The sequence below is a fragment of the Camelus ferus genome, chromosome 3, assembly GCF_009834535.1.
Source record: "Camelus ferus isolate YT-003-E chromosome 3, BCGSAC_Cfer_1.0, whole genome shotgun sequence".
Lineage (NCBI taxonomy): Eukaryota > Metazoa > Chordata > Mammalia > Artiodactyla > Camelidae > Camelus > Camelus ferus.
In genome coordinates, this window is record NC_045698.1 from 97,635,768 (window position 1) to 97,651,197 (window position 15,430).

At 53.0% G+C, this 15,430-nt stretch overlaps 1 protein-coding gene and 1 non-coding gene across 4 annotated transcripts in view; both read right to left on the reverse strand.

Annotated features, from left to right (window-relative positions):
* NRG2 (neuregulin 2) overlaps positions 1-15,430 on the reverse strand; it is a 165,347-nt gene that overhangs the window by 27,385 nt on the left and 122,532 nt on the right. For all 3 annotated transcript variants that reach the window (XM_032476866.1, XM_032476868.1, XM_032476867.1), the window contains exons 2-3: positions 10,510-10,681; positions 4,103-4,221 (exon numbers count right to left, since the gene is read on the reverse strand). In XM_032476866.1, coding sequence (XP_032332757.1) covers positions 4,103-4,221; positions 10,510-10,681 — 291 coding nt within the window. The remainder of the gene's footprint in view (positions 1-4,102; positions 4,222-10,509; positions 10,682-15,430) is intronic.
* LOC116662877 lies at positions 14,039-14,221 on the reverse strand. Its single transcript, XR_004318962.1, has one exon. It is a non-coding gene; the product is annotated as a U2 spliceosomal RNA (small nuclear RNA).

A 15,430-nucleotide genomic window follows, 5' to 3' on the forward strand; every position in this document is an offset into this window, starting at 1 on the left:
GGACTCTGCTGGGAGCCGAGACTGACTCCTCAGCTCACAACAGGGTCTTGCTGTGTGAGGCCTTTCTAAAGGCTTGAATGAGAGTACATGTGTGTATGTATGTGATTAAACAGCCTTTTTAGGCCCAAAGGTGTAAGGGACAGGCCCAGAAGCCTCTCCAGGGCTTCCCTGGTCTTGTGACATCCCAGGTCAAACCTGCCTATCCTCTGGGGTGAAGCCAGGCCCCACCCCACATCCTGGGACTGGTATAGCCACCCTGCGGCATTCCCCAGTTTTTTCACCTGGGGATGAGACAGCTGGTTTGTCTAACTCAGAACTGGGTTGAATCAAACTGATTGTTTTGTTCAAAGCACCACAAACTTGCTGACTCCTCCTCCCAGCCAACTCAGGAAAGCTGTCTCTTGTGAGCTGGCAGAGCTGAGACTGTAATAAGGGTCTGCTCTGATCAGAAGAAATGGGGAGTGACTGCTCATGGGCATGGGGTTTCTTTCTGAGATGATGAAAATGTTTTGGAATTAGTGACAGTGATTATATAACTGTGAATATGCCCAACCCACTGAGTTGTATACTGTAAAAAGGGTGAATTTTATGGTATGTAAATTATACCTCAAATTGTTAAAAAAACAAAAAACAAAATAAATCCACCTGGGAAGGGTAAACCCAGGAGGTCCCTATCAGCCATTAGAGTGTTGGTGTGAGTGGGTTTATCGCCCTGAGGAGAGAATGGGCCAGGAGGGAGCTGATGCTGTGCACACGGTCTCCCTGCTGCCAGCTCCTGCAACTGCTTTTCCCCCCTTGCGCGTGGAGAACCTCTGCTCACCTTTCAAGGCTGCAGTGATGCCCCCTGAGCAGTTGCTGCTCCCTCTCAGCCCTCCCATGCCTTCTTCTGGCCGCCCCACCCCTGTTGCCCTGGCTTCCCTGGGGCCCAGGCGGGCCAAGCCAACCCACCCTGGGATGAGTCAGAGGGGGGCAGGCCCAGTTGCCCGCTACCCGCCCTCCACCCCCTCCCCAGGGTGGGGTTGCTGCAAGTTGTCTGGGTTCCACAGGTAAACAAGGAGCCTGAGCATCTCTGCTTGAGAGAATGTCCCCGGTGAGGCCTCCTGGCCCCCTGCAGTGGCCCTGTTCACCTCCCCACATCAAGGGTAGGCACTTGCCTGCAACGGACTGCACAGGCAACTGAAGTGGTGTGATGTGAGTGTGTGTGGCAGTGGTGGCGGCAGCGATGAGGTGCACAGGATGTCAGCTTCAACATCAAAGTGTAGATCCCAGGATTTTAGGGAAAAGGGGCTTAGAGATCATCTAGCTCAGCTTCAGGTGGGAACAGTGAAGACAGGGAGATGGAGGAACTTGCCTAGGGGTGCACGGCAGAGCTGAGACCACAGCTCTGCATGCTGCTCTCCTGCCGGGCTGGAGAGCTGAGAGGCATGGAGCCCTCAGGGCCCAGCCCGAAGTGCCACTGCCTGATCCCTAACTGAGCAGGACATGGGCTGCTGAGGGCTGACAGGAGACCACATGTGGGGTGAGGCTGCAGCTTATCAGAAGGGTCTCAACAGTGCCCTGCCTCTGCCCCAAGCCCTGGGCGGAAGAGAGGACGCTACTGTGGTTTCCTGCATGGTGTGGAAACCTTCCCTCTTCCTCTGCTCTCAGCACCCCTCTAGGGAAGTGACCCTGTGTAGCCATCAGTCACAGTCCTCTACCTGTCAGCACCCACTCTGTGCACACTCACACGCCTGGCAAAGACGGCCCCCTGGCCCCCTGAGCACATGACCAGTGGGGCACTGGACAGGAATCCATCCTTGTGACTCTATAAACGAAGACAGAGACAAAGCTATCTCCTCTTCCTGGGTGGCAGGCTGGGATGATGTAAACCTGGAGTTATCTGAAGCCGTGGCCTCCTCTTCACAAGCCCTTCCCCAAATGTGGGAGAAGCCCATTTCACAGGAGGAGAGTAAGAGGCCAGCATGCCGTGGGAGGGAGCGTCCTGACCCCTGCTCTGAGTTCCTGTCGTGTCTAAGGCCAGTTCTATCTCTGGACTTCTCAGTTTTATAAACTGATAAATTCCTTACAGTAGTTTCAAGTTGGTTCTTACCTATTCTAACCAAGAAAGTCTTGAAAAATAAAACAGGGAGCCTCAAACCCCAAGTGGATCTGAGAATGTCTGCCCACTCTGGCTGGAGGGAGGCCCCCAGCGTGTCTGTTTTCCCAGCTTGGGATGGGCTGGGAGGAGCAGGAGGGTCCAGGTAGCCCTCCTGCAGCCACGCCCACGCTGGGGTACGTGGAGTCAGTAAAGGCCTTGGACCAGGTTCTCTGTTCTTTTCTGTACTATTTACTGGGTGCCGACTAGAGCCCAGCACTGTGATGGGCCCTGAGGCCGGAGTGGTAAACAGGCTAGACAGAGCCCCACGGAGCTTAGGGGCTCAGTGTTTGCCAAATACTTTAACATTACGTAGCTCTGTCTTTAACATAATCTGTTTGACTCTGGGCAGAATATTCAACTTCTCTCAGCTTCAGTCTCATAATTCACAAAATACAGCACGGGGTCGAGTCAGGTCTCTGGAGGAAATGTGGACCCTGGCACAGAGCATGCACTCAGGGAATGGTAGTTATTACTGCAATTCTTGGGGAGAAGGCATTCTCCCTGCTTCCCCAACTCCTGGGCTCACAATCCACCGGGAGGTCACACTCACAGAGGGAGTTCAGCAACAGGGTGAGAGTTTTGAAGAAGGATCTGATTGAGTTCAAGAGCTACACAAGACCGCAGTGGACCGAGAAGTGGCCCGGGGGTGGGGCCTGTGCTGGGAGTGATGCTGCGGTGGGTTGGAGCGGTCAGGAGGACAGCTGCCTGGGAGAGCTAGCTCAGGAGGAAGAGTGAAAATGGGATGAGGGGGCCAACTGCAGTTAGGGTTGAAAAGACTGTCTGCGTCAGACTGGGAAGAGCTGGGCTGTGGGACAAAGTCCTAGCTCTGTGGCTCCATGGCTCAGGCACCAGAGGATGAAAGCATTTTAAGAAGCTGTTGTTCTGGTTCAGGTGAGCAGGGATGAAATCTGGTCAGGGATGCCCCTGAAATAGGGTTGGAATCAAAAGGACAGGTGTGAAAGAAAGATCCAAAAAGAAGACTGACCATGATCTGAAGACTCAGACCTATTAGACGGAGGAGCCCAAGAGGCTGGGGGAACGGGGGATCCCTCACAATACAGAACAGACAAGGTCTGAGGCCTGGTTTTCCTCTGAGGGTCTGAGGGTAGGGAAGGTTCCAGGTTCTCAATAGACAGTGCTGGGTACAGGGGAACTGGCCGGTTGTCTGGTGGAAGCACAGGGATGAAGGCAGATGCAGGATTAGACTGTGACAGAGACAGTCCTGGAAGTGAATCCAAACAACCAGGTAGCCAAGTGGTACGCTCAGGCTGGGTGTCAGGAGGAGGAGAGAGAGCTTTGGGGTTCTGAGCACCTGGGCTAGAGTGGAAGGGGTGCGGCCTGAGGACAGGCAGCTTTGGTGACTTTCCAGTCAAGGGAAACAACCAGGGCCTGACAGGACAGCCCAGCAGGGAGGGTGCCTCCACACTGAAGCCAGGGCTGCCTCTGCAGAGAGGGGAAGCTAAGGGTGCCGTGGGGTCCTGACCTCACATGTCTCCCAGGGAGGGGGTGACCTGTAGGGAGAGGGGCCCACCATCCCTGAACAGAGGCTGCACCCAAGCCTGCCACCCATGGCCCTGCGGAGCTGGCTGCCTGCGCTCAGGCGCCCAGCAAATCAGCAGGCAGGCGGCTCGCACACACCCCGGGCCTGCCTCTCCCAGAGCCCGGCTTCTGGCAGCCCAGCCTCCCATAATTGCCTTCTAAAAATATCCTTCCCCCACCCCCACCTCTTGATTTCAAAATATTTAGTTTTCAGGGTATTTAAAATGAGAGCTGGCGGCTCTTCCAGGTCCAGATAACAAAGCTAAACATTTATGCTTGGACTGCATTTCTCTGAATCGGCCCAGATCTCGGGGCTTGATAGGGCAGTGCGGCAGGAGGGAGGGGAGTCAAGTGCAGGATGGGTCATGTGTGGGCCGCCCCACTGAACCCCTCTAGGACCCCTCCCTTGGTTGGGGGACCACCTACCGCTGTTGACGAAGAGCCGGCCCCTGACGGTGTCCTTCCCCAGGATGTTCTCGGCCTCGCAGATGTACTCCCCAGCGTCCTCCACCTTCACCTTGTTGAACTGTAGTCGTGAGTTCTTTCTGGTTAAGGAGGGGATAAGATGGGGGAGAGGCATGAGCCAGGGCTCAGGCCGGCTGTGGCTCCCCAGTGGTCACCCAGCGGCCACCTCTCCTTGCAGAGCCACAATGCCTGCATGGTGGCCGGGAAGTCGATTCCCTCAAACCAGCCACTTCTGGGGTCCAGGTGGAATGTGGAGTCCCCAGAGCTGGAGGGAGACCTGGGCACTCACAACACAGGCTGGGGCTAGTGGCGACATTTGTTCTAAGACTGAATCCTCATATCCACTTTTCCAGGGCTGGACCTCTTTGTAACCATGCTTCTAAGGGAGGAAAGTGGAGTCCCTTAGGAAGTCACATGGCCACCTCCCTCCTCTTTCAGTGCCTTTCTCCCAGTCCCGGCGTGTCTCCCGCCACCCGCTTCCAACAGAGCAGCCACTGGCTCACCAGCTCCCTCAGCCTCCCCTTAGAAGCAGCAGCCCCATCACTCTTGATACACAGGACCCATTCTCAGGTTCCCATGGCAATTGTCCAGTCTCCTAGTCCAAACCTGTGGCTCTCCCCTGCCTTTATGTCCAGCCCTGCCACTAAGGGGCACTCTCTGGCCTCTCCAAGGGCTTTTGCTTCATTCATTCATTCAACAAGTGTTTACCGAGTGCCTTCTGTGTGCAAGGAGCTTGGATACCTCAGGGAACAAAAAGATCCTAACCTCAAGGCGTCCTTGACCCTCACGGCTAATCTGGAGGGGGAGGACAGGGCAGGACAGATGGGAAAACTGAGCCCCAGAGGGGCTTCCGGACTTGTCCAAGGGCAACTGGCAAGGCAAAGGCAGAGATGGATGGAGGAGCTGGCATTGGTGAGGACGTGGGTCCCAAGAAGCGCATGGACCGTCTCCCTGAGCCTGACGCTGAGGCCAGCCCCCTCTGTGGGGGGCTTCGCACCCAGTCCCTGCATGCCGAGAGTTGTGGGGCCAGGCCTGGGCAGGGACTCTAGGGCAGTGTGTGACTCCAGAGCATCTGGCCCTGGTTCCCCTCTTCTTTCTGAAGGCTCTGCCAAACCTCTCCTTCCATCTGGGGCTTCCCTGCACCTGCCCCAGGGTGCCCTGGGCTCTGCAGGACCTGTTCACACCTCCCACCCCTCCCTCAGCCCCAGTGCTCTTTGCGGCCAGTCTGAGCTCTGGATAAAGCCCAGAGGGGGAAACCAGAAGCAGCACAAAATTTTCTTGACATGATATAATCTCCTTCTCTTTAGTCAAATAAGATCCCCAGAATGTAGTGGGTTGGAGAGGTACTGGAATAGGAGGTAGGGTAGCAGAGATGTCACTACCCTGAACTCAGGGCTGGAGAAACAGCCATGAAGCTGATGGGGGAAGGAGGGCAGTGAGCAGAGAGGCTGGGCCAGGGGTAGCAAAGATGGCAGAATGACTCATATCCATCCCTGGACTGTGCTTTGAGGACCTGTCTCCTGGGTGCCACCTCAGCCTCTGGGCTGGGCCTCTCCCCAGACCTCCTGACTCTAAGATCCCACAAACCAGCCTCCACGAGGTTGTCTTGTCAAAGAGGCCCTTTTGCTGTGATGATGTCCTCTCCGATGTTACAGTGACAGCTGCCTAACTCCCCTCCACCCCTCCCAGCCCAAGCCAGTTTCTGTCTCCTTGGCCTGGTGTCTGCCTCTAATTCTCTTCTGTCAATTCAAGTTTGTTCTCTTCATTAGAAAACAGAACCCTGGAGGCCCCTCTGGCCAAGACAGCCTCTCCTTCCTGGCTCCAGCCTAATTAGATGCCACAAATCCCAGCTGCCCAGGACCTGGCTTCTTGGCCACCAGCTCTTCCTTGACACTAGATGAGCAGAGTTGGGGGGAGCACCTGAGGGTCACAGGTGTCAATGTACAGGGGACACCGAGCCAGAACCTCCTTGTCAGCCATAGCCGAATTCAAAGCAGCTTCCCTTATACAACATCACACACAGCAGGATGAGGTGGAGCCAGGTTCAAAGCACCTGAAGGGATAAAAGCTAAAACTGGAAGGAAGTTCTTCCCACATGGGAGGGGTGTGAGAGCTGTGGAAAGGAGGCCTGGGGCTCAGGGAGAGCCCCTCCCCTTTGAGGAACTAGAAAGAGGCAAGGGGACAGAAAGCCTGACCCCTGTGGGTTTGCTGGTTGCAGGCATCTGAGGTGACCAGGTGTGTGATAATCGCCCTGGTTCCAGGGAGCTGGCCCCAGCCTGCACAAGAGGTTTTAGGGTCAGAGCTGAAGGGTGAGGAGACCACTCCCTGAAGGCACGGAGACCATTATATTCTCTTTTCCTCGCTCCCAGCTCTGGTCGGAAGCTCCAAGGACTCGGGACTCTCTCGCGCTCTCCTGGCAGGCCTGGTGCCCCCTTGCCGGGCTGACCCGGGCCTGCCCCCACGATGGATGCCCCTCCCCTCCTTCCTCAGCCAGTCTTCTGCTGGCAGAGATGGGATCTGGGCGGCTGCCTCCTCCACCCGTCCGCAAGTTTTCCTCAGTGCCTACCTCCTGCTGCCTGCCCGAGGGGCCTGTTCCAGCCTGCCCCTCATAAATAAGAGAACAGGCGGTTCTGCAGGGGAGGGCCCCATGTCCAGGGCTGGGGGGGGGCGGTTTTGTCCTGGCACAGGAAGGCTTGGGTGAGACACCTCAGTGTGACAGCCCCGGAGACAGGCAGCACCCACTGAGAAGGGGGTCTCCGTAGACCAAGAGTGATGTCAAGACAGAGTGTGGCCTGGCAGAATGGAGCGCTGGGAGGGAGAGAGTTGTGAGCTGCAGTGTGGGCAGAAGGAAGGGGATTTTGTCAGAAAGAAGACCCCTGCCCCCATGCCAGGTGAAGTGTGTGTGTAGAGGTGGCAGCTGTCTCTGGGTCACAAAGAGGAAATCAGAAAGTCTCCATCGTGACCCACACCTCCAACCCAACAACTCACTGAAGGAAGCCCGGGGCACAATGGGTGGAACAAGGAAGTGTCGGAAATGCAGCAAATGGGACAGATTCCTGACAGGAAGGGGGCTGGGGGCACAAGGCAGGCTCTTAGGGGTCCCCAGCACCCAGGAGAAGACCCAGATGATATGTCCAGGCCCCGTTTCAGGACTGGGTTGCCCATCTGTCCAATGATACTGAGGCTTGATCAGGACAGTAACTTGTTGCAAGTCCACCTCAACCCAAAGGACATCCTGCCCAGTCCCAGTGTCCCCCTGCACCCAGCAGAGGAGAGCGAGTCCTGCAAAATCCTCATCAATTCACACCGAAAGGAGACCTCCTCTACCAAGCCACACAGGCGAGGGGGTGTTCATAGGGGTGAACCTGGAGGCGCTCTCATGCTGGGACAGAAGCCCCCCAACCATGCTATGAAGCTGTGTCTAAGGCCCCATGAGAGGAGACAAGAGCTTGTCGGAGGGCTCAGGAGGGTGACCCAGAGGATGTGACATTCAAGCTGGGCCTTGGAGAATTTTATAAGGGACAAGAAGGGGGGAGCTGCCAGCACAGGGAACAGCCTGGGCCCCCATCCAGGTGATGTAAGACCAGAGATCAGGAGCATCCAGGTGTTAGGGAACAGACAGGGACAGGGAGTGGGTCAGAGGCCAGGAAGAGGAGCAGCGGAAGGGCCCCAAGGCCTAGGCTGTTCCTGGCATTCAGCAGGCTCTCAGGATCTGCCAGCTAAGTGAATGAAGGATCAGATATGGACCCTGTTAGAAAGATCATCCCCTGTCAGAGTCACAGGGGTCAGTGACTCTGCCAACCTCTCAAATCGCAAGCAAAACCACACGTATAAGGCACATGTTTTATGAAGAAGGGTCAAGGCCTTTCCCAGACTCTTCGCTGGAAGCTAGACTAGAAACTCCATGAAGGTAGGGGCCCTGTCTGCTCCAGTCACTGGTGCATCTCTAGCCTCTGGTGGAGTGTCTGGCACATAATTGACACTCAGCCTGTATATGTGAGACACAGAAATGAATTCACAAAGGGACCTGGGACCGAGAAAAGGTGGGGAGTGGCTAAGTGTGGGACAGTGGAAGAAAAGAGGCTGGAGGCCGGGAGGACCGAAGTGGGCAGGGCAGGGAGAAGGGTGCCTGTTTCCAAAGACATGGTATCTAACTGGAGGAGGAGGCACAGGGGCAGGTGCTGGGCAGCGGTTGGTCTGGTTCTGCCACAGATGAGAGGGGAGCACAGCAGGGCAGAGGCGAGAGGCCAGACTAGGGCATTCTGGATTAGAGATGTTTGTAGGGTATCTCAGGGGTGGTATCTAAGAGTTTAGCTGGCAGCATAGGTCTGGAACTCAGGAAAGAATAAAAGCCATCAAACTAGAGATGGGGGCTTGGGGTCATCAGGTATGAGAGGGTGAAGTCACCCACAGGTGGAGAAGGGAGCGAGCAGAAGAGCGAAGCGCCAAACACAGGAAAGTTGCAATATCCACAATGCCTGAGAGGGTGATTAGATGCAGAGGAGGACTACAGGGCCAAGGGAGCAGGTGGCACCCACATGCCAATGGCTGCTAAGAGGCCTGGCGCCCAGGAAGCTCTGAGGTGGCCGAGTCTATCAAGAGCTGCAGCCACAAAGTGCTGGGGGTGCGTTTACAGGGCAGATTCTGGCCGAGCAAAGAGAAGTGGAGGGCGAGACAGTGTGGAGTCAGTGGGCGTGAAACTCACGCGCCGCAGTGGTGGAGGGAAGGAGTGGGATGGGGCAGCAGCCAGAGGAGGAACAAGAGACGGCAACGCAGAGGGAAAGCTTTTAGAAGAGAAGCAGTTTGTTGGTTGGGAGAGAGGCTGAAGTCACCCAAGAGAGGAGTTTGGTGGTGGTACAAGGGCTGTGAGAGCAGGTGTGTTTGAGTGAGTGGGAGTATGGTGTGGGGTCGTGAAAGGGGATGAGGATGGGCCACATCGGGGACTGTCCGAGAGTAATGGGGAGGGCAAGCAGAACGCTCTGCCCTGACTTCATCTCAGTGAAGTGGGGGGAGAGGCCATCTACCAGAAAGAGGGGACAGGAGGGAGATGGGGCCCTAACAGCTCCAGAAGCCTGTCTGCTCTTCTCTGCGGCTTGGAGCCAGGTTTGGCAGGGCAGCAGGAAGGGGTGAGGGGGACTCAGAAGGTGATCTTGATGGGCAACCCAAATTTCTTGCTAACTCTGTAGACTGAGGACACCCCGGGCCCCCTCCTTGCAATTTCCCTTAGGAAAGTGTTCTTTCAGCCTTTGATCTGAACCCAATCCTTCTTCAATTACCTCGTTTTCTGCCTGGACTACTTGCCAGGGTGACTAGTCCTATCTCTGCCCCCGGCTCTTGGAAGGAGAGTCAGAAAACTGGAAGCACCTCCCAGACCCGACCCCTGACCCCCACTCCCTCTCTCACACATTCCAGAGAATAAGGCCCAGGGGCAGGCTGTATATCTGGGGCTACAGGGCAAACCAGGAGCAGCCTGAGCCCTGACCTTCTTTCCGTCACTTTCTGTTGTGGGACAGGTTGTATCTAAAATCATTTTCATTTTCATTTTGGGGGAGTGAGGAGGAAATGACGGCTCCTGTGGAGGGGCAGGAAAGGCTGAGGTGTGCCTCAGCCAGAGAGGGAAGTCCACCGGGCCTTCAGGGCCCGCAGAGCAGAGGTCAGACAGAACTTGTGTTCAGCCAGCAGGCGGGTGCCTCCCCTCTCGCTTGGCCTGCCTTCCCTTCAGGGGCTGAAGGACAGGATAGAGGTGAGGGGCTGCCCTTGGACTCTTGTCTCCTCTGGTGCCTACAGCCCTCTCTGCCCATCCAATCCGAGATGGAAGAGAGGCCATCTTCACAGCCCAGTGATCCTAGATTAAAGACCATTCCCATGTCACAGGAGACCTGTCTGGCATACGGAGTCCTGACACCAGTGAAAGCCATGTGCCTTTCCCCTTACCTGGCTCTCTGCCCAGTGACAGCCTGCAGAGCTGAGGAACCAGCCCATCATCACACGTGACCTCCCAGACACATTCTAGAGTCAGAGTCCTTCACCCAAGACTGCCCAGTGGTGAGTTTCATGCACTGTGGCAGATCCTTTGAGAGGTTTTAGGGACAAAAGGGGACTTCCACAGTTAAAGCTGACTTTGAGACTCAAATTGCCTTTACCCATCCAGGGACATTAATTCAGCAGCCACTGACTGCAGGACCTCAGCACAGGGGCCCAGAGCTGCAAGGAGAAATTGGGCATGGCAAAAAAAAAAGGGGGACCAGAGCTGGTTCCATGGGTGGATCTGGGGGCCCAGCCCTGAGCTCTTTCCAGCTCAGGTCTCTTCTTCTCAGGAAGGAGGGAGGGCGGCTGGGCGGCAGGAGGGAGGAAGGGAAGCTGCTCACCTGCCGTTGCCATACTTGATGCGAATGTCGCGGCTGCGGTTGAGCTCCTTGCCATCCTTGAACCAGCGGTAGGAGGGCTGGGGGTTACCGGCTGCTGCCTCACACTTCAGTGATTGCTTCTCACCCACCTGTCCCGTCTGGCTCTTCATCTTCTTCAGCTTGGGCCGGGTGGCTGTGGGGGTACAAGGCAGGAGGTGAGCATGGTGGTGGTGGTGGTGGGGGCAGTGCCAAGCATGAGCAGCGGAGGAAAGGCCACTTCCTGGGAGGCTGGAGGAAGGAGAGGGGCCTGGGAGCCACCCCTCCTGGTGTCGTTTACCAGTTCAAGTCAACGTCTGGGATGATGTCATTGTGTGTACTGCCTATGGAGAGTTTCCCTCACACCTGGAACGGTACTCAGAATTTTCTATACATTAGCTGACGAAAATAACCCTATGAGTTCATTGCAATGATTAAACCCATTTACAGATGGGGAAAACGGAGGCTCAGAATGGTGAAGTCATTTCCCCAAGGTGATGAAGCTGGAATTCAAACTTAGATCATGAGGACTGAAGTCAAGGAGACCTAAGTCCTGTCCCAGACCCCCAGGCCTATGCTGGGCCCAGGGGACATAGGTGGGCCAAAATGACAGACACACCTCGTGTCCTCAGGAAATTCAGTCTGGCAGAGGAGCGAGCTGTAACCTGGCAGTGACATCACAGCATGGTTCATGGAGGCTTGGGGGTGCTGAAGCCCTGAGGAGTGACCTCAACCCAGGCTGGGGGAAGAGCTAACTTAGCTAAGAGCTAAAGGATGGGGCTAGAGGAAGGGAGGGTGGTAAGCCAAGCAGAGTCAGCGCTGTGGTTTAGGAGAATTGCACGTGGTCTGGCGAGGTGGGCCGACTTGAATGGGCGTAGTGGAGTGGCTGTGTGGGGGACAGGGTGTGGGGCTGCACTGCTGGGCACAGGCCCAGTCAGGGCCACAGGGCTGCAAACGCTGAGCTAAGAGGCTTCGCCCGTTTTTTCTTGACCACCATTCTATTTCCACATGCCCTGGTCTCCCGTGTTTCACCTCCTTTCTCCCCATCCCCTAACAACTTAAAAAAAAAAAAAAAAAGGAAAATGTACTCTGCTCTTGGAAGGTGATGGCAAGCCCATGCTCTCTGCTGGGGTGTGTGATAATTTCCATCAGGACAGCCCTTTACAGGATGCTGTCATTTGGTCCCCTGAGCTCTATAAGACAGGTGTCACTGTTGACATAAAGTGTGAAGATGAGACTCAGGTTAAGAAACTTGGCCAAGGTCACACAGTCAGGCAGCCAGGCAGACAAAAGCTGGGATTGAAGCCCAGGTATCTGGATTTGCAACGTGTCAGGCTGATGTCCGCTTCTGCAGCCTCAGTGTCTCTTTAAGGATGGGAGAACCTAGCTGAAGGAAGGGTCTGCTGAGACCTGGAATGTTATCTGGGGACTGACTGGCTCCATTCTGGCCATTGGTCCTTCCATTAGCAGCTCAGAGCAACAGCCTGAGCTAGGTCTGGATAAAGACAGGTCTGAGGGCCTGGCTAAAGATAGGGCCCCCTCAGTGGACCTGACCCTGGGCTGGGGCTGTTAGTAGGGAGTAGATGACAGTGGGGTGCCAGGACAAAGGCGATATGGAGAGAAAGGGCTCCCAAAGCCTTAAAAAATACATTACACAGACAAAAAACAGTGCTTGTGAAGTGATTTTTGTTCATTTTAGAAAATTTAAAAATATAGATGGATAAAAAGGAGGAAACAAAGGCACGCATTATCCCAGTACTCACAGACAGCACACACACACTTAACATCTATTTTTAAGCAAAATGGGGTCAGTGCCAGTAACATGTTTTCTTTCATTTAATGAAACACTGTAAGCCTTTCACCTTGGCACTAAATATTAATAACATTTCCCAAACCAACTTCTTAGGACATGCATATCCAGAGAGATAATAGATATCACTTGTAAAAGAGTTCCAAGAGCAAATCATTTTGGGAAATACGTGGGTAAACAGTTAAAGAAATATCTTTGACTTCAGTATGCTTCTCCAAGTAAGGGTCTTAGAGCTTTTTCTGGGAACCCTTAGTAGCATTTCAAGGAAATACGTGGAATAAGTTCTATAACATAACTTATGTGTGTATATATATTTATAGATGTATGAATACTTTAATAGTATATTCACATGATTCAGAATTCAAGAAGTGAAGAGTATATGGCTGAAAAAACAAGTCCCCCTCTAATTTCTGACTATGGCCTTCCCAGGAGGCAACCAATTTTATCAGTTCCTTTTATGTCCTTTTAGGGATCACTAATGCATAGACAAAAAGCTCTAATATTCACACACATTTTTCTATAGCATCATTTTCAGGGTCATGTAATATTCCTATATAGGTATATCATAATTTATGTAACCAATTCCTATCATGGAGTATTCAGCATATGTTCTCACCTTCCTCACCACACCCCCATTACAAACAAGACCAGAGGAACGTCCTTGCAGCTTCATCTTCATTTATAGCCTGTGCACAACATCCTTTGTTCACATCGTGTATACTGTGCAGGCAGTGAGGCTCCTGACTCAGACTGCCTGGGTTCAAATCCAGGCTTTGGCACTTGTTAGCTCTGTGTCCTCAGGCCATTGTCTTAATCCTTTTGTGCCTCAGTTTCCTGCCTGTAAAACACTGGTGATATAAACAGCTTCTACCTCATGGGATGATGGCTGTAGGGATTATATGAGATAATGCATGGAGAGCCTGGCATACACAGAGCATTTAATAAAGGTTAGCTGTTACTGTTATTATCCACAATTATTTCCTAAGGCAATCTTCCTAAAAGTGGAATTGCTGCGTCAGAAGGGTATGCAATCTTCCTCAGCTTTACACGTTGCCAAATTGTATTCTGGAAAGGTTGCACCAATTTGCACTCCCACCAGTGAATGACAGTGCCTGTTTTTTCCACAGCCTCACCAACACGAGGTATTATCAAGTATTTAATCTCCGTCAATTAGCTAGGCAAAAGATAACGCCTCTTTGTTGCTTTAATTTGCATTTGTTTGATTCCTGGTGAGGCTGACTGCTTTTCATAAGTGTGTTGGCTCATTGTTATTTCTTTTCTTTTTGAATTGCCTATTCTTGTCTTTCTACTGGGTGCTTATCTTCTTTCTGATCTGTAAGAGTTCTTTATAAGTATTAAGGCTACTCACTTTTTGCTACAATTTTTTTTCTCCAATTACCTCTTTCTTATAGTTTTCATATTTGGTTTATTATTTTTGTTTGTTTTTGTCACCTGGAGGTTGGATGCCTATCAATCTGTGGGCCTTTCAGGAACTTCATTCATTATTCTAAGTGTAATTGAAGTCCTGCCTCAGCATCCTTTGCCCTTACGTACATCACACCCTCTTCCATCTGCTTGCTCTGGGGCCCCCAGTCACTCTTCATCAATAGTTCTTAGCCCTAGATGCTAATAAGAACCATAGGGGGAGCTTTAAAAAGTATGTAGGTGCCTGGGACATGTCCTAGACATTCTCTCTTTTTTTTAAAATTGAAGTATAGTCAGTTACAATATGTCAATTTCTGGTGTACTATCCTAGACATTCTGAAGCAGGGCCGGTGAGAAGGAGGTCCAGGTGTGTGGGTTTTAAAAATATATAATAAATATGTAACATTCCAGGCAAGTGCACATATCCTACACTTGATCTTAACCAAAAGGCCAAGAAGTGATAGCGCACACATCCTAAGTGTATAGCTCAGGACTAGCTGCATACTGAACACATCTTCACAGCTGGCTTTTTTGCTCCAAGGTTCGGTTGACACCCAGTGATCTACCCTCTTGATCATCTGGTGACCTCCAACTAGGCTCCTCCCCCTTCTTGTGAGCTGGGACACTAAGAGCTCTTTTCAGGTTCTCAAGTGATTCCTTCCCCTGTTTGGAGAGCACTGACTTTCCTTGAGGTTCTGAGACAAAGGCGCCCCCTGACTCCCCCTCCCTCTCAATGAGCCTGGTGGGAGGAGATGGTGGTCACTCTACTACCTCCTGACATGTGTCCTGGTGTAGTACTATGCACTAGGCCCATGGCCACTGCCCAGCGGTGGTGGTGACGGTCACATAGAGACCCAGAAACAGCAGGTGCAACCCAATTCAGAGGGCCTGAGGAACTAGGGGCGTCAAGGTCGGTCCCTGCCACCAATGGAAAACCCAGGATTGTTTCCGATCACAAGGAGCCACCCCATCTAGTGAGAACCCTGTGAGACCCAACAGCCACTTCTTGACAGCCTGCTCACTTGTTCCCCATTCATCCATTCGTTCATCCTACTACATGCTGGGCACTGCTCTGGGGCCTGGGTGTAGAGCAGTGAACGAGACAGATAAGCTTCCTGCTCCTAGGGAGCCTGCATTAGTGAGGAGGGTAGAGAATAGCAAAAAATCTCAGGAAACATGAGGCAGTAATAAGCCCTGGGATAAAGGCCTTGAGGTGAGAATGAGTTTGGTGAGTTCAAGGGATGGAAGATGCCCAGGTGGCTGGAAGATTCTGGAAAGCAGGGGTGGTATGAGGGGAAGTAGGCCCAGGTGGCTGACGTGAGGCTATGTGAGCCAGGACGAGAAGTCTGGGTCTGTTTTGCCTTTTCTTTTCCTACTGGTTCTGTGCCTACTAGGAAAATTGAAATTAGGTATGCAGATCACACTAGATTCCTATGAGACAGCCCTGGTCTAAGGAATGACAAAATAGAAGTTAGCGTCCATTTGAATCATGCCCTGTTCTTTACCAAGAATATTCTTTTCTATCTCTTAACGGTTCCTCACAATCATCATCTGAGATGCCAAAAACTGTCTCCTGCTCCAGCAGCATCTGGTCCTCCTCCCTCCCAGATATCTTAGTTCACGGCTCTTTGAAAGCCAAAGATAGGTGTTTGGAAAAGGAAGAGGACCCCG